Source organism: Melanostigma gelatinosum, assembly GCF_949748355.1.
Source record: "Melanostigma gelatinosum genome assembly, chromosome: 9".
NCBI classification, from domain to species: Eukaryota; Metazoa; Chordata; class Actinopteri; order Perciformes; family Zoarcidae; genus Melanostigma; species Melanostigma gelatinosum.
The window spans coordinates 1,888,513-1,907,901 of record NC_136642.1 but is presented as its reverse complement, the minus strand read 5'-3'; the positions used below and the strand labels follow the sequence as shown (position 1 = coordinate 1,907,901).

Sequence of the window (19,389 nt, the reverse complement as noted above, 5' to 3'; positions counted from 1 at the left end):
AGAGCAGCAGATCAATACAGAGAGAGGGGAGAGAAAGCGAGGGGATGAGGAGAAGGAAAGGAAAGAGAAGGAAGCAGAGAGAAAAGATGGGAAGAGGAAACGGCAGAAAACAGGGAGGGAGAGGGTGAGAGTGGGAAAGAGAGAGGGAACAAAGGAGGCAGTGTGTGGTGAACAGGGGAGTCGCCATCTGAGACGAATAAAAAGTGGAACAACAATAAAAGTCAGAAGGCGCTACCTCCCTCTCTCCCTCCTCCCAACACTGAACAGCATGCACACACACACACACACACACACTTTTATTGTCCTTTGTTTTCTGTTAAGTAGCTTTGAGACAAATCCCTTTAAGAAAGCTGTGTGGACGCACAGAGCCAGAGAATAAAAAGACACATGGGACAGCAGCGCGCACACACACACACACACACACACACACACACACACACACACACACACACACACACACACACACACACACACACACACACACACACACACACACACACACACACACACACACACACACACACACACACACACACACACACGACTCTTGTAGGACAGAGTTGTGTGTGTGTAAAGTGTGAAGGCGACGACGAGCAGGTGAGAGAGAAGAGGATGATGATGATGAGAAACAGGAGGAAGGTGTCACAGCAGCAGCGTTGCTGTTATTCGTGTTGCTCGTGTTTCACCAAATCACTGCCACGTTTTCCCAGAACACCCGCTGCTGCTTCATCGCAGTGACTTGCATCCGTTCTTCTTCTTTCCTGGTTTTTGTTTTTGTGACGCAAAGGAGAAAAAGGTTGAACTAAGTCATCAAATGACATCAGAAACAAACCAGAATTTCCCGCATCTGTCCAACATGTCGTCACTTCATCATTTGATCCGGTTAGACGAGAGTGAAACTCAGTCAGCGTATGAAATCTTGAGTTTTGGCCTTTGGCTGTACGTTAGAAGTGGACATATTCGTCGTGACGTCACCCGTTGGTTTGTGGACTGTGGTTTGGGAGCCTCAAGTTTGATATTTTGGCCGTTGCCATGTTGGACTTTGGCCGTCGCCCTTTCTTGGGGTTTTTTTTGCAACCAGTGAACAGGAAGTGACCATATCTGGACTGAGAGACGTAGAGACCTGTCAATCACTGTAGCCCCGCCCTAAAGCATCCCCTGCTTTATGGTCTGTGTGACTCTAAATGGACCATAATGTACTAAATGAACATCATGCTGTATTGAAGAAGACTTGATGCACGTAATGAGAGACAAATGACACGTTTTGCTTCACTTTGAGAGGAAGAAATGAGGAGAAACTTTCTGAAGGTGTCACAGGAACCATTGTATGATAAGTTGGTTTGTTCATCCACCCTGACCTCTTCACACCACATCACCTGACTTCCTCCTCATCTCCAGTCATTGTTACTACGGCCACAAGAGGTCGCCGTCTAACAATGCACTTCAATATGCGCGGTAATAAGCCGCTAGCATGACCATACGGCCGTTTATTGGGAGGACAATCCGTCTCAATCTCATTCAACCATCGACGACACAAAGAACTATCAACAGTCAGAGCTGTGGGCGTCAAACCCTCTGGAGCTGAACGAGCTATTCGCACCTTAACAGTGGAGGAACACTCCTCAGAGCTCAGTCCCAGCCTTCATTAAAACACGCCGTTCATTTATTCTTTCCTGGTTTTCCTGGACTGTGACGGGGCCAAATCTGAGTACCGAGGGTCTCCAGTGAGGGGTCACCTAGGAAGGACAGGAGGAGAGGAGGAGAGGAGCAGAGGAGCAGAGGAAAAGGAAAGGCGAAAATGTGTGTGTGTGTGTGTGTGTGTGTGTGTGTGTGTGTGTGTGTGTGTTCAGTGGCTCTCGTGTTTCACAGTACAGAGCTGTTGATTGACGAGTGGAAGCCAGCGCCAGATCTGTGTGTGCAGGACGACAAAGAGCGTGACACAAACACACACACACACACACACCAATTTCACTCCAAGCGTGTGTATCTATATTTAAACAGGACACTGGGGTGACACGTGCATGTGTTTATGCATCCATGGATATGTATGTGGAAGTATTTATATGACTTGTGTGTGTGAGTGTGTGTGAGCGTGTGAGTGTGTGTGAGTGTGTGTGTGTGAGTGTGTGTGTGTGTGTGAGTGTGTGTGTGTGAGTGTGGCTTCTGAATCGGACCCGTTTGACCGCTACCTAAACAAAGCGTGTCTTTGGTGGCGTCAGCGTGACGGCGCGGTGAGTCACAGCCTCTGATCTTCTGAACAGTGAGAGGTGGGGTCACTCATTACCTCACAGCACAAGTGTGTCGGTTTAATCAACCTCTAAAAACATACAATACATCTTCAGTAACCCTAACCCTAACCCGAGGAGACAGTAAGGAGGACAAAGACACGCACACACACACACACACACACACACACACACTGACCCATGGGCTCCAGGGCAAACTGGTCCTGAGTGACGGCCAAAGGAGGCTGAATGGCGACGGTCAGCTTAGACGACTGTACGACACAACGAGCCTTCACCTTCACCTGGCGAGAGAAAGACCGATTACAGGGAGGGGAGGGGAGGGGGGGAGGGGGGGGGGGGATGAGCCGATAGCTCACCTGTATGGTCACTGACGGGATGGACAGACCGGAGATGTCTTGGATCAGAGCTCGCTGTAGACCGAGACAACGGGGAATAATTAGTCTGTGTGTGTGTGTGTGTGTGTGTGTGTGTGTGTGTGTGTGTACCGATGGGCTGTCCATGCTGGAGGACACAGTCGCTGTAACGGTCAGGTCCTCCTCGCCGTCGGCTTTAGGCAGGATGTCTAAAATAACACACAACGGAGGAGTTCAGCCTTCAATGATTGACCCGATGAGGTCTAAAGGTTCTAAAAGCTCTAAAAGTTGTTCAATCTAGTCAGAGAGCCACCAAGTCTACAGCCACTCCCCCAAAAATGATCCTGATGAACGTGAAGCAACATGGCAACTGTTCGGCGACTCCGGTGATGAGTCATGAGTGCACGGGCAGAATACGATACAACACGTCGCTCGCATTCATCACTTCAGTCAACTGAAATGATTGGCAGCTGGTTTGATTCAAGTAAAGGAATCAACGATGGAATATGTCCAGGTTATCTGTTAAAGTGCAGCAGCACGCTACCCTGAGTCCTGGAGGCCTCTCTGATGAACTTCTGCAGCATCTTCATCTCAGCATCCACCCGCTCATAGTCGGCCTCCCGGCCGTCCACCTTCGGCGTGGAGAAGAAGGACGGGTCCGTACCCATGTAGGAGCACAGGAGGCGACCGTCAGAGCTCAGGCTCACCACCACTCCTTTTATCTCCCTGAGGAGGGGAGGGGAGGGGGGAGGGAGGAGAGGGGAGGAGAGGAGAGGAGAGGGGAGGGGGAGGAGAGGGAGGAGAGGGAGAGGAGGGGGGAGAGGAGAGGAGGGGAGGGGAGGAAGGAGAGGGAGGAGAGGGAGAGGAGAGGGGAGGAGAGGAGAGGAGGGGAGGGGGAGGAGAGGGAGGAGAGGGAGAGGAGGGGGGAGAGGAGGGGAGGGGAGGAAGGAGAGGGAGGAGAGGGAGAGGAGAGGGGAGAGGAGATGAGAGGAGAGGAGGGGGAGAGGAGAGGAGAGCAGAGGAGAGGGGAGGAGAGGGAGAGGAGAGGGAGGAGAGGGGGAGGAGGGGGGAGAGGAGATGAAAGGAGAGCAGAGGAGAGGAGGGGAGGAGAAAAAAGACGAGGAGAGAGGAGACGAGGAGAGACAAGGGAGAGGAGAGGGGAGGGGAGAGAGGAGAGAGGAGGAGAGAGGAGAGGAGAGAGGAGAGAGGAGAGGAGAGAGGAGAGAGGAGAGGAGAGAGGAGAGGAGAGGAGAGGAGTTATTGGCATTTCAAACTGGTACTTTCTTTCTCTTCTGCAGTTTGTTTCGTGACAGTTTGTTGGGAGCTTTGAAGGAAACGAACACAAAGGTTATTATTAGTTTGTGATGTGGAACGAAATGGAAACAGGAAGAGGAAACGCTGCGTGATGCAATAACGTATCTTAACTCTGTGTTAACTGGTCGCAGATGTGTTGGAGTTCCAGTCCAGTGAGGCGGTAAACACACACACACACACACACACACACACACACACACACACACACACACACACACACACAGTTGTCATTTCAAATGTCTCGTCTCCTGATAGATTCCAGATGAGATTTACACTCGTACACGTCGCGTGAATGCGTCTCATCATGCTGCTGCTTGATTGGGTCCCTTCACATCTTTCTTTTGTATTTTGGAAGCATTAATGTTTGCATGTCTGTTTCAGATCGGGTCTGAATTTGGACTTGTGTAGACCACTAGTTGGTGGGGACCAAAGAGAGGCTGGCCATTGGCAGGTTTAAGTCATACAATTCAAGACTGCCTCTAAAAACTCACAGAAAAGACTCCTGGAGCCCTGCTGTAAATCACAGATATCCACAGTGAGCTGTTAAGAGTGAGTGAGTGAGTGTGTGCGTGCGTGCGTGCGTGCGTGCGTGCGTGCGTGCGTGCGTGCGTGCGTGCGTGCGTGAGTGAGTGAGTGAGTGCGTGAGTGCGTGCGTGCGTGCGTGCGTGCGTGAGTGCGTGAGTGCGTGTTCCTCTCCCACAATGAACAAGACGATGACTATCAAGTGCTTTAGAACAACACAGCCTCAAACTAAACCAAACAGCTACCCAGACACACACTATCTCCTGCATCTTACACACACACACACTCACACTCACACACGTCTCAGCCATGTTTGTGATTTGCGCTGTAATTGCGGTTTGATTGGAGTCGTTTGGAGAAAAGAAAACACAAATGATTGGCTGCAGCTGGCCCCTCCCTGCTCTGCTCCGATTGGCCAGCTGGAAGACATTGTGGGGTTCATCTTCCAGCTGGAATACATCATCTCCTGCCATTAGCCTATCCCTCCAGAGGTCGCAGTCGCGAGTCCTTCGTGAAGTCTCGGTTCCGCTGAGGTCCGGTGACTGTGACGACGTGTTTTGCCGGCGGTCGTACTCACGGGAAGTTGGCGACGCGAACGGCCACGGGCACGAAGGAGAGCTGGGCCGCCCACTTCAGGGTCACATCCTGGTAAACCAGCAGCATGTTGGTGTGGTTGCCTAGTAACAGGTTGGTGGTGCCATCCGTCACTAAACAAATCCAGAAAAAAGAAGAAATAATTGGCATTTTTATGATTTAAAAATGATTTCCTTGATTACACTTTTTACGTTTAATACATTTTATAGCCCTCGCCCTATTTTTAGGCCCCTGCTCGGAAATAGCATACCCATACCTTTTATACTGTAGATCTGGAACGACAAGGTCTATTTTAATGATTTTGATGGTATAATACATGTACAACTTGCGAGATGTGTTCACATGTGTAAATATTGTGTATATGTTACTGGTTAATCGTGAATGAAGATGGCACACAGCTCAAATTGAAAAGTTTCAGTTTCGCCTGAAAAAAAAAGCACTTTTATTGATCTTTTTTTTTTAAATAATGCCTAATGAACCCTAATGACTCCAGTGTCAGAGCACAACAGGTTTGTGGTCTGTCCAAGCTAATTGTACTTAGCAGGCCAGCATAAAATGAGGTCCGAGTACAGAATTTAAAGCAAAATTCAGATTTTCGGAACCAGATTTTACACTGCTCTATTCTAATTTTATATACTATATAACTACATATTAACGATATATTCACTTGCTTTATCACTAAGAGTGTTCAATACATCGTAATAAAGCAGTTTGCAATAATGTTCAGTAATGTTCAGTTATTTCCAGATGTCTCATCCTTGAAATAAATCTGCTGTGACTCAGTGTCTATGTGGGATTTTTAAGGCCTGTGATTGGTGGATTTGGTCGTATGATACGTTGTTAGGTCGGTAATAATCCATTGAAAGCTGTCAGGGGTGTTATTTGGAACGTTGAGGGTGATTAGTCAGTAAATATCTTGATAAAGTGGGCTCGACCCCCATGCGAAAAATAGGTTGGTCCAGGCCAAAGACCCACCCTGTCCCCACATGGAACATCTCAGCGCATTGATTTCAATGCACACATTCAGCGCTGCACCAACTTTCATGTGGATTAACTGTTTTTTTCCGGACAAAAATCGCCAAACGGTATAGAAATTTTCAATTTTATTTCTGGAGAGCAGTGTGAGGTTTCTTGGGCTTTGTGCTGTAAGTTTTGAATGCTTTGTCGGAGGTCAGTTTGTTCACGCTGGTTCGATGCCGTATCGAGCCCTCATGCGAAATGATGTATCCTTCCGCCTTGGTCGAAGCTGGATTTGTGATGAAAGATGAATTTCGGGCAAAAATCCTGATATTGTGATAAATCTTCTCGTGTATTGAATTAGTTGGTGTATAACTGTGTATTATTGTGTAAAATGACTTGCATGATGATTTTGCCCGGACTATTTTTTTCTCTCGATATTTTACATGTATGGACCACTTTTCATATTTCTTGATGAAAAGTCCATTCGGAACCGGTACCAGAACCCATTTTGGGGCTCGCTCGGGCTTAAGAAAAGCTTCTGGTGTTCCTAAAACCACAGGATACAAACAGCAACAATCCTATTTTCAGGTGATTATACACTAAAGCAGAGGTCTTCAACAGGGGGTCCGCCAAATGTGTGGTTGAATATAAAATAAAAAAAATTAAAAAAATAAAAATTCTCGAAACATGAATGTGTCCATTATTGTAATCGTTCAGTGTTGTATGAAAGATAACAGGTATCTTTATGCATGGCAGTGGTACTAATAGGCCAGCACTCATTTTTCGTTTCCACGTTTAAATCAGCTTGTGTGCATGATTATCATGCAATTGAGACAATGTTGATGTTGGCGTTGGTATCAGTTGACAAGGTGTGTTTATAAATGGCAGCGGCACGGCCCCCCCACTCACTGTACCTGTTTAAAATGAAAACATGAATGCATGAACCTGTGTATTATTTGCTTGGTATTGTAGCTTAGTACTGAATGCAGAATAAAGAGGTATGTTTGTACATGGCACGAGGCCCATTTAATATAAAACACAATTGTAAACAATATATATAGTCGGGGGTCCCTGCTCCATCTCTATCAGTTTGGGGGTCCTTGGCCTGAAAAATGTAGAAGACCTCTGCACTAAAGCAGATCCTATCAATGCAATCTCAATACAGCTAAAAGATATTTCACTGAGTGTTTTGGCCACAATTGTTCAGTCCTGATATGTGTACAGTCTGTATTGGGAAAGATGAATAAATAGTACGACTTACTGATTCATAATTCAAAGTCATGAAAGAATGAATGATCAAAAGGTTTAAAATCATCTACAAATGCAGCCTCAGAATCACAGCAGCACATATTCAACGGTTCACTTCCTGACTTCAGTCTTCACAAACAGTGGTGCAACTACAGCGCACAGAAAGAAACATTCCTGCGGTGGTGGCCTTGCCCTTTAAGACGAGAAAAATCATTTCTTTATGTCTCACATCTGGTTTGTATATTGAATTGTCATCAAGATCTTTCATTTTACGACAAAGTCAGCTTTTATATCTATATATATATAAATAAAACTAAAGTTACATAGACCCTTTCTCCTGTGACTCATGGCTAGAAACATTAAATATAAATACTTCTTATGTTTCACACACACACGGCCAGTCCATCCCACCAATGGAGCAGCTACTGTACCACCTAGAGAGATCTGAGGTGACGGCCACACGCAAAACAAACACGCCTCTCTCTCTCACACACGCACACGCACGCGCGCACACACACACACACACACACACACACACACACACACACACACACACACACACACACACACACACACACACACACACACACACACACACACACACACACACACACACACACACACACACACACACACACACACACACACACACACACAGGTTATAATATCGTATGCGGCGGTCAGCAGGGCGGTGCAGCGCAGGGGTCAAAATGACAGTGTGTGTGTCGGTGCCACATGAAAGCGAGCGCATTACAATCAGGACCTAATTAGAAAGGTCCGATCTGCGTTCTGTGTCGTCATGTCAGCTCCTCACTGAATGTCCTTTCCTCGGTTCCTCGGTTCCTCTTCAGTCTGCAGCTCTTACCTCCACATTCACTTCTCTGCTTTCTGCTCTCCCTTCTGTTCTTCCTCTCTTGTTTTTATGTTCCTGTCTATTCACACCTGCTTTTTTCTGCCCATCTCCTGAATAATCTTTCGTTATTTTCCAACCATCTACCCGTAGTTCTACTCCTCCCATTAACTCCTCCCGTCTTTGTCCTCATCGATCTCTTCTTTCTCTCCCTCTACGTTTTATCATTAAAAACAACTTCCGCTGGGATCAAACCACAGACTGTGTATAAGAAGTGGACGCAGTCATCGTGACGTCACCCGTTAGTTTGTGGACGGATGTTTTGAAGCCTTGAGTTCTTGACTGACGGCCGTCGCCATCTTGTTGTTTGAACGGAGGAAACCATATCTGGACTGAGGAGGCGTGACGTAGAGACCTGTCAATCAGCGTGTAGCCCCGCCCTAAAGCATCCCCTGCTTTATGGTCTGTGTGACTCTAAATGGACCATAATGTACTAAATGAACATCATGCTGTATTGAAGAAGACTTGAAACTAGAGATTGAGACATAAACTCATGTTTACAATGTTTACTGAGGTAATAAATCAAGAGAGAAGTAGAGTCATTTTCTCATAGACTTCTATACAACCAGAGGAGTCGCCCCCTGGTGGCCACTAGAGAGAATGCAGCTTTAACACATCAAGCTTTGGCTTCACTCGGCAGAACCGGAGGTTGCCGCCTGGATAAAACAATGGCCCTTTCACATGCTTCATGCCCCCTACTTGAAGGAGAAACACCTGTTCCTCAAGATATTCCCTCAGTGGCTTCGAGCGGTGTAACACCTCACTCTGAAATCCAACAGGTGTTCAGTTGGGTTGACATCCACGTGGTTCACATATCTGTCGAGTTTGGAGAAATAAGCTGAAGATCGAATAATCATATTTCAAACCAAAAGATTCAGCATCTCACAGCGGAGTGAATGCTGGAGCTGAGTGTTTCTGGTGAGCGGTCGAGCTGATGAAGTCGTTTGCGAGGGAGAGAAGGAAATAGACAGACGGGGAGGAGCAGAGGAGAGCGAGGGCAGCGGTCCAGCAGAGGCAGCTGTGAGGCTGAAGGCCAGAAGGAAAGCATGAGGAACCAGTCAAGAGATGATGCTGCTCTCCGTCTGTAAGGGCTCTGTGGAGATCCAGCACATGGCCATAGAAGATGCTCTTCACTGAGCGGCCGGGACTAAATGTCGGCCTTTCCAACAATGAAACCGAAGAGCAAACACGGACGCGGAGCAGCGCTGCAGCAGTCCGATCCCGGGAGTTGCCGTCTCCAGACATGTGGGAATCTTTATGTGGTTTTTCTATTGTTGACAGGAATGGGAAATCTCGACCCAATAAAACAAAAACAAAAAATTCTGCGTTTGTTGCTCTGGCACATCATGTCTTGAATTTATAGCCAATTTCCAAGAGTGATTGAAATGATCAAAATCACGTCTGGAACAGACAGTGAAGTGGCACTTTGAAACATCAGCTCTCCATCCAGCCAACTCCTTCTGGATCCTTCCTCCTCTCCATCTGTCAGCTCTATTTCACATCAAGTGTGAAACTGAAGAATGGGTTCAATGGTACATTGTTGCGTAAACTGCAGCAGACTGTAAAGAACGCTCGTAAAAAGGTTGCTTGTTGCTCCGTGCTCAAAGGGGTTCGACACAGAACTTGTGTTCAAGCTTCATTCTGGAGGTCCAACCAGAGACCGGCTGATTCGTTTGGCTCGTGGTGATGAGAATCAGGCTTCAGAGAAGTGAAACCACTTTCCTCCGCATCACAAAGTAAACAGCTGGAGAGCCGTGGCCCCTGGATGCCGGGGGAAATAAAGAGAGCGATGATGCTTTTGGATAAGACTTGTGTTGCAGTTCCATGCACCCTGAACCAATCACAAGGGTTGACAGGAACACGTCGGGCAGAGAGAATCAAACAAGGCAGGACGTGTCCCCAGCACAACGAATTGGGAATCGTTCACTTTGATGTTACTCAAGGAAAGTTTTTCACAATTATTTTGGGTTTTTGCAGAAAACCAGAACATCAACCAGAGCAGCGGGATAACTTAGCCCGACATGCCCGACGGTTTGTCACACTGAACAGATGAGTCTTTCGGAAACGGTTTGGAAAAGAGCAAGCAAAAAAAAAAAAACCTGGCAGGTGATTGGATGAACCATCTGTCAATCAAACTGTTGCCAGTCGGGAGAGGAGCAACACTTCAGTTCTTTACTCCTCTTACAATGAAGAAATGCTCTCCAGTTCTAGCTGCCATTGTTGTCCAGAACGCATCTCTGTGTTTCACACACACACCTGCATTCCTGATAACTAATCTCTGTGTGTGTGTGTGTGTGTGTGTAGTAGGAAGTAGCCAGATGTGATGTCTTTCCATCAGGAGAAGACTGAGTTGCTAGACAGCTGCTCAGTCATCACATTATACAAAATCCATCTCTTCTCCTATCAGAGGTGAAGACAGGGAGGAGTGTTGAAGTCTGGAACGCATTACAGGTACACACACACACACACACACACACGTTGTATGAACACACACACACACACACAGAAGTATCGTGTATCTTGAAGTATTGTGTATCTTTAAGTGTCGTGTATCTTTAAGTGTCGTGTATCTTTAAGTATCGTGTATCTTTAAGTATCGTGTATCTTTAAGTGTCGTGTATCTTTAAGTGTCGTGTATCTTTAAGTGTCGTGTATCTTTAAGTGTCGTGTATCTTTAAGTGTCGTGTATCTTTAAGTGTCGTGTATCTTTAAGTGTCGTGTATCTTTAAGTGTCGTGTATCTTTAAGTGTCGTGTATCTTTAAGTGTCGTGTATCTTTAAGTGTCGTGTATCTTTAAGTGTCGTGTATCTTTAAGTGTCGTGTATCTTTAAGTGTCGTGTATCTTTAAGTGTCGTGTATCTTTAAGTGTCGTGTATCTTTAAGTGTCGTGTATCTTTAAGTGTCGTGTATCTTTAAGTGTCGTGTATCTTTAAGTGTCGTGTATCTTTAAGTGTCGTGTATCTTTAAGTGTCGTGTATCTTTAAGTGTCGTGTATCTTTAAGTGTCGTGTATCTTTAAGTGTCGTGTATCTTTAAGTGTCGTGTATCTTTAAGTGTCGTGTATCTTTAAGTGTCGTGTATCTTTAAGTGTCGTGTATCTTTAAGTGTCGTGTATCTTTAAGTGTCGTGTATCTTTAAGTGTTGTGTATCTTTCAGTATCGTGTATCTTTAAGTATCGTGTATCTTTAAATATCGTGTATCTTTAAGTATCGTGTATCTTTAAGTATCGTGTATCTTTAAGTGTCGTGTATCTTTAAGTGTCGTGTATCTTTAAGTATCGTGTATCTTTAAGTATCGTGTATCTTTAAGTGTTGTGTATCTTTAAGTGTCGTGTATCTTTAAGTGTCGTGTATCTTTAAGTGTCGTGTATCTTTAAGTGTCGTGTATCTTTAAGTGTCGTGTATCTTTAAGTATTGTGTATCTTTAAGTATTGTGTATCTTTAAGTATTGTGTATCTTTAAGTATTGTGTATCTTTAAAATGTTAAGGAGAAACCTGCTTTTTAGTTCTATGTTTGAATAACTCTGTGGTTTCTGGAGCTTATTTCACCCTAAAGCATTTAATTCGTCCATATATATCTATGCCCGGTATTATATGCAATATATTTCATATCCTACCTCTCAATCTATACACACACGTGCTCATCGTGCGCCATATGTTTATGTACTACAGCCTGTTCAGCTTTCCTCTGAATGCAAACAGCAGAGCTCCTCCACTTCTTCCAGCATGTTCTGCCAAAAGCAGCTTCCTGCAGAGCCGGTCAGTGGCGCCGGGCCACCGAGCAGATTACCGCGTGTCTGTGTTCTGCTCAACAGCTCGGCTGGAGCAGGTGCACCGACGCACAGCTACGCAACAACCTCTGGTTCCCCAAAGTCTGCAGTCTATCGCCAAACTGATCACCGTCTCTGGGATTTTAGTCTGAATCGGACTGAAACGTCTTGTTGGACAAGAAGAAGTCGAGGACTGTCAAGGTAAAGACGTCCCTTTAAAGATTAGGTTCATCTTGCTGCACTGATGCTGAAGGTTCAGCGCCCCGCTTTACCTGAGGCGTAGGGCAGGAAGCAGCTGGGGTTGAACTCCAGCTTCTTCATGAAGCGGATGTGGCTGTTGTCTCGGAGGCAGTAGAGGTTCCTCTCGCCCAGAACCATGATGGAGGAGGAGGCGTGGGAGTAGGAGGGCACACAGAGGTCCAGGGCCGTTTCTCCCAGGACAAAGGTCCAGTCAGGCTGCAGGAGGACGGACACACACACACACACACACACCTTCAATTTTAAACTAAGGAGCGTGATGGACACAATGAGTGACACGTGTGCTGTGTGAACACCCTTCACATTCATTCACTCGTCTCTTTTCGTTGGGGATTTCCACTTCGTGAAGGCAGCACCGTGGACCAGAGCGCTGAAGCTCAGTGAATGAATGAAGACGTGATCTGTGTGTGTTGGCATCCGTGCTTTTGTGCTGCTGTGGGAAAGTTCTAAGTTGTATGGGAGAAGAGAATATATCCGACTGAACGGCTGTGGTGAGGTTTTTCCTCACGGACATTCAATCCATTCTGCAGCATTAACGTCAGGCTCATCATAACGATGTGTGTGTTACGCTCGTGTGCTGGTTCCATTCACTCTCAGGCTTCTTGTACATTCTTCATCAACATCGCTGCTTATATTTTATACACTATTGCAGCAGTTTTTAATCTGTCAATCTAACTGCGGTTCTTCGTAATTTCACTGTTTTATCATCTTGTTTCTATTCCGGTATGTGCTCAGCACGTACTTGGGACTTGACTGTCATAGACCCAGAGGAACATGTCATTGAACTGTACTGTATCTGATGAATGACGATATCTTTCATATGAACTCGTTGTCAACAAACTGTACCGTACCCACAACAACACCGTTATGTCATGCACGTTAATGTTCTGTAAGACCCTCATCGTATTCAACCCAAGAATCTCAACGGTTAACGGGAACCTAATCAGGTGCAAGAGGAAGAATACGGGTTCCTCTTTTGTTTAGATGCGACGGTTGAAAAGACTCACCGCCAGCCTCTTGCCTCCTCCGGTCTTGGGGGGCAGGTCCGGATCCTGTCGACTCTCCGCCTCTGTGGCCACGGCCAGAGTCTCATACCTGGGAGTCAGAGAGAGAGTCAGTCAGAGTCAGAGAGAGAGAGAGAGTCAGAGAGAGAGTCAGTCAGAGTCAGAGTGAGAGAGAGAGAGTCAGAGAGAGTGAGAGTGAGTCAGAGAGAGAGAGAGCGAGACAGAGTGAGAGAGAGAGTCAGAGAGAGTGAGAGTGAGAGAGAGAGAGAGAATCAGAGTGAGAGAGAGAGTCAGAGTGAGAGTGAGAGAGCGAGAGTCAGAGTGAGAGTGAGAGAGCGAGAGAGAGAGTCAGAGTCAGAGTGAGAGAGCGAGAGTCAGAGTGAGAGTGAGAGAGCGAGAGAGAGAGTCAGAGTCAGAGAGAGAGAGAGAGAGTCAGAGAGAGTCAGAGAGAGTGAGAGTGAGTCAGAGAGAGAGAGAGCGAGACAGAGTGAGAGAGAGAGTCAGAGAGAGTGAGAGTGAGAGAGAGAGAGAGAATCAGAGTGAGAGAGAGAGTCAGAGTGAGAGTGAGAGAGCGAGAGTCAGAGTGAGAGTGAGAGAGCGAGAGAGAGAGTCAGAGTGAGAGTGAGAGAGCGAGAGTCAGAGTGAGAGTGAGAGAGCGAGAGTCAGAGTGAGAGTCAGAGAGAGAGAGAGAGTCAGAGAGAGAGCGAGACAGAGTGAGAGAGTCACAGAGAGTCAGAGAGAGAGAGCGAGACAGAGTGAGAGAGAGAGAGTCAGAGAGAGTCAGAGAGAGTGAGAGTGAGAGTGAGAGAGAGAGAGAGAATCAGAGTGAGAGAGAGAGTCAGAGAGAGTCAGAGTGAGAGTGAGAGAGCGAGAGAGAGAGAGAGAGAGAGAGAGAGTGAGAGTCAGAGTGAGAGTGAGAGAGCGAGAGAGAGAGTCAGAGTCAGCGAGAGAGAGAGAGTCAGAGAGAGAGCGAGACAGAGTGAGAGAGTCACAGAGAGTCAGAGAGAGTGAGAGTGAGAGAGAGAGAGAGAGAGAATCAGAGTGAGAGAGAGAGTCAGAGTGAGAGTGAGAGAGCGAGAGAGAGTCAGAGAGAGTCAGAGATAGAGCGAGACAGAGTGAGAGAGAGAGAGTCAGAGAGAGTGAGAGTGAGAGAGCTGCTGAACACGAACACTGTCAGTCTGCTGTGAGCGCTGCTCACCGTCACCTGAGCCATTTCATCACATGCAGGAGCATCAACTCTATATGCAGGAATCCTTCAGAGTGAAGCATCTTTATCCACGTCAGAACTTTGTTCACCGTCCATTCAACTTCAGCAAGTGTGCAAAATACTCTCCATACTACTGCTACGTTGTGCTAATAATAGCATACCGTCACTTTAGAGGCTAACTAAGGCCGTCTTATGTTTGATGCTGTGATGCTCAAAGATAAATCAAACCCTCCTGATGATGAAGTTTATTTTTAACATTTGTTTGATTTACAGATATCCATCTGAAACTGGTGGCTTTGACAATTCACTATATTTTATTGTTTCTTAGTTAGGCTCCCAAATGACAACATGCTAACATTAGCACAACATAGAGGATGAACAATTTCACTTTTGCAAATCCTGGTGGAATATGGTTTGAAATGTCAGCCTTTCATCGTCGCTGACACCTCTGAACCAGTCTGAGCATCTTGTCGCCGGTGAGCAGAGCCGTGTTTCTAAACAGGAAAGCTCTCAGTGAGCATTGCTCAAGGGCACTTTGTTCAGGGAACATTCCTCACTCGAGTGTTCCCTTCAGATATTCCTCAGCCGGCCCGCTGACCACAGCGACGACATCGGTGCAGCACTTTGTAGCCGCATTAGCTGCTCAGGAGGGAACTGGAGAAACGATGCTGGTGCTTCAAACAGAACAGAAGACGCTGCGTGGACACGGCCTAGAGACTCAAGCTAGTGACTCTCTGGTTACACACCGTGTCTCTCACCACAGCCCGAGACCACAACGACACCAGCTACTCGCCGTCTTTAAGGCCAGAAATCCCTTATTCACATTTCAATGAAGTGGACCACTGCAGAGCATGTTCATGATGAACTAAGCCCTCGGCTAGCCTCCCATGTCCTCCTCACGCCCCGCTGTTCTCCGGATCTGCGGTCTATCAGTTTTAATCAGCGAGCTGTTGGCGACCGGCTGAGGATGAAGCGGTCGGACTGATCTGCGGTCAGTTGATTTTGGCATCTTCGGCATCGGGAGTTTTCCAGTAAGAAGCTGGCAGTAAGAAGCGGCTTGGCGGGAATCTACATATCCTTCTCTTCTAACACCTGGATGAACGCGGCGCTCCAAACCCGACCCGGACTCCAGACCGCAAACCCAAAACACTACACAACTGCTGATTCATCCTCTCGGGGTCCTCACTCAGTGTTACATATTTACCTGCTGGTAATCACAGATGGCAGGTCTGAAATCCACCTGAAACCGTCGGAACCACAATGCAATATGGCTGCCACATCACTGGCACCGCATGCCCATCATACCCGCCATCTTTACAGCAGCACACACCAATTCCTGCTTTATCATTTCTATGTTTTCTTTCATATTTTACACACTTAAGACACACAAATACTGACTCCACAGATCAGTGTTTACTGAAGACTTTAGTGTGAAGCGGAATCTAAAGATGTTCATGTTCCACCCTCGTGTACGTGTGAAGTGTAATTGGATCATAAACATATATATACACATACTGTGCATACTGTGCTACATGATGTCAATCAAACTGCCATGTTGAAATGCTTCAGCTGCTCTCTGTGAGTTCAGAGCTTTATTTGTTGCATGTTAGCATCGTCATGATGAGCATGTTAGCATGCTGACGTCTCACAGAGCGAGTGGAGTGAACGTGGGCCTGTGTCTTTCATTTTATTCCCACCCGTCCGACTTTGTATTGCAACTGCTGCAAAGCTATTTCCCCCTCGGGATGAATAGAGTTTTGCTTTTCTAGTCTTTTTCAGACATTCAGTGAGAACACACTTACTCACAACCTGTTTAAAATCAGGCACGGTATTGTATTTATACACAGCACATGTAATACCCAGAGGCAACACAAAGTGCTCTCCAGATCACACCAGGAACAACAACAGCAAGCACACAGAATACATATGCAGCATGGAACGGGACAATTCAATGCAAATGCAGCGCTGCATATAAAGACTGTTACTTCCCTCCCTTTGTTTATTCATAGAAGAATAAATTGTCTCATCACATTCCCCAAACATAACTTTATACCCGGATAAATCAAATTATCGTACGAGACCCTAAAAGTGACGCCTATCCCTCATAACTTTGTGCATAAAACAGCAAATGAAGCGCTCTAAATTAGATTTCTTTACCAGCTGTATAGCTTTGAACCTGTCCGTGCAGCAGCGTGCACGCTGAGCTCCTATGAGACAACGAGCAGACTAACGAGCTGCTTTATGATGGCCGCCAGTCGAGAAACCTTTTCATCACACCGTGACCGTGAGGAAACAGACCGTGTTAAACATGTCAGCGGTTTTAAGCTTTTTAAAGCGACACGAGTGAATGGATTCAATTCAGCCTCATAATACCGAAACAACAACGCAAAAATAACTGGATTCGCGAGTCCACCCTTCACTTGGATGTCTTATCAATGATGGGATGTGAGGCAGCGTGAATGGATTTAAGCTGTGTGTGTGTGTGTGTGTGTGTGTGTGTGATATCAGTCACCACGCACGTTTGAGTGTAGGACACTGATGTTGAGGAAACAGTTCTCATTTATATGAAAGAGGATCTCTCTACCAACAAACACACCAATTAACCTGAAACAGATACATCACACACACACATTATACAAACATGCATACGCTCCCTCAGTGTGATGGGTAAACACAAACTAAAATATCAAAGCTGACGCCAACACACACACATCAGGGCAGGAGTGTAACAGGCTAAATAAACGGAGTGAAGCAGAACAGTTTGAACAGTCCTCTGATATCAAATCAGTCAGTGAAGCCCTGACCCCGGCATCCCATAACATAAAGTAAATACACACACACACACACACACACACACACACACACACACACACACACACACACACACACACACACACACACACACACACACACACACACACACACACACACACACACACACACACACACACGCACACACGCACACACACACACACACACACAAAAGCTGACTTTGTCGTAAAATGAAAGATCTTGATGACAATTGAATATACAAACCAGATGTGAGACATAAAGAAATGATTTTTCTCGTCTTAAAGGGCAAGGCCACCACCGCAGGAATGTTTCTTTCTGTGCACTGTAGTTGCACCACTGTTTATGAAGACTGAAGTCAGGAAGTGAACCGTTGAATATGTGATGCTGTGATTCTGAGGCTGCATTTGTAGACTCTTAAGCTGTGAATCTGCATGGCTCAGGACCAAGTGAGAACGTTTCTTTTGTACTTCGGGTGTACTTGCCCTTTAAGAGTGACGTAAGAATGACCCGGAGTAGGAGATGTGAACAGTGAGCGATCATGTGGGACGCAGAAGAGTCCGCTGTCACCACTGAATGAACACACTGAGGAAAACATACGTGATATGATTATATTCCAGCTCTGCGAATAGATCCCCTCAAATGCTACGTCTTTGTTTTTTGATAACCGCTAAATAACTCACGGAGACAAACAGCTGGGAGAGAAAACTGCACGCACGCAGTCGGAGAGACTTCTGAAAGCTCTCCGTGCGGCTGCCAGAGGGAGAAGGGGAACGTGTGCATGAGGTGCTTTCCCATCAAACCCGGTCGCTCCGTCCAGACCGCTGAGTCAGCGCCGCTCACTGACAATCAGCAGCGGAACCTGAAGACAGAGGATGACGCGGAGCAACCTCAAGTAACTTCAGGGGCTTTTAACCTTGATCTAAAATGTCTTTCTTGTTCCTTTAAAAGCAATTCACGTTACGTTTTACCTTTATTTCAGCAATCACATCGTGAAAGTAAAGCATTTTAGAATGAAAACATTCGTATTTAGTAGCTTTTGCACTGATGACATGAACAGTAAAGTGAAACAGGCATCCAGACAATTCTCCTCGATTTCAAAGAAGGTTCGCTCATGATAGAAGTACGTCTGCATGAAGGCCGACTTCAATGACTTCAAGGTATGACACAGTAATCGTGTTAGGAGAACGATCAGGCGGAACATTTCTTTGAGTCTGCGATTCTTTGATTCTGTGAGTCTGTGAGTGCTTCTCTTCTCACCCTGAAAGGTAACGTGTAACCTGAGAGAACGAGAATATATGTGACCAGCATTACAGAGCATACAATAAATATGAAACATGAAAGAACATTTTAAAAGGAGCAGCGTGTGACATTTAAGGGGAGTTTATTTGCAGATATTGAATATAATATTCAGAACTATAACCGTTATGTTTTCCTTAGCTTAGAAAATGACGTCTATATCTACGTAGGGAGCCGTATTCAGAAGTCTGTTCTTCACTTTATTAACTTCACTCAGAAATGTTATTTCCTTTTTACATGTTGACATTTGTTTCCAGTGAGATATGAATTACTTTATATGATGCTGTAAACATCACTGTTGCTGCTCCAGAAACAATATTTAGTTCTATCTCAATCACAATGTTTGTTTTCTACACATCTTAAAGACGACTCTCTCTACCTGAGGGCCAGCGTAGAGGGTCTGAGCTGGGTGGTCTCATCCTGCCACCACCAGATGCCAGTCTAACGTACACGCCGGTCCTCTCGGGAGGCTTCATGGAAACACCTACTTGTAGCTCTCCAGCTGGCGAGCGGAGGACACGGTGAGGAAGCTGTCTGTTCTGGGGTTGTACACCAGCGGGCCGGGCAGCAGGAAGCCAGGGAGGAACCTGCCGAAGGTGTAGCTGTCCTGCTCGAAGAACATCAGCATCCCGTCCATGGACTGGATGCACAGGGAGTGGTGACCTGTGGGGACAGACGGGGGGGGGGGGGGGGATTCAGACCCAGGTATCCCATCAAGAGAACCCTGGAAGCACCCACAGGCTGGTGGTCTTCATGATATGTGAAAGAATGCAACAAGTGGCTCGTTGCTGAGGAAATTACAATTTAGTTATGCAAAGAAAGTACACACTGCAAGTCCAACAACAGATCGTAACAACAAAGGGATGAACACTAAATGTATTGGCTGCTTCTCTATGAACAGTGAAGTGAACATCTT

General features: G+C 46.2%; 1 protein-coding gene across 1 annotated transcript in view; it reads right to left on the bottom strand.

Annotated features, from left to right (window-relative positions):
- Positions 1 to 19,389, bottom strand: part of LOC306782371 (protein PTHB1-like) — a 96,288-nt gene that overhangs the window by 68,151 nt on the left and 8,748 nt on the right. Inside the window, exons 6-13 of the mRNA XM_079275701.1 lie at positions 18,962 to 19,136; positions 13,181 to 13,268; positions 12,188 to 12,371; positions 5,013 to 5,142; positions 3,144 to 3,325; positions 2,732 to 2,808; positions 2,603 to 2,656; positions 2,425 to 2,527 (exon numbers count right to left, since the gene is read on the bottom strand). Of these exons, the coding sequence (XP_079131827.1) occupies positions 2,425 to 2,527; positions 2,603 to 2,656; positions 2,732 to 2,808; positions 3,144 to 3,325; positions 5,013 to 5,142; positions 12,188 to 12,371; positions 13,181 to 13,268; positions 18,962 to 19,136 (993 nt within the window). The remainder of the gene's footprint in view (positions 1 to 2,424; positions 2,528 to 2,602; positions 2,657 to 2,731; positions 2,809 to 3,143; positions 3,326 to 5,012; positions 5,143 to 12,187; positions 12,372 to 13,180; positions 13,269 to 18,961; positions 19,137 to 19,389) is intronic.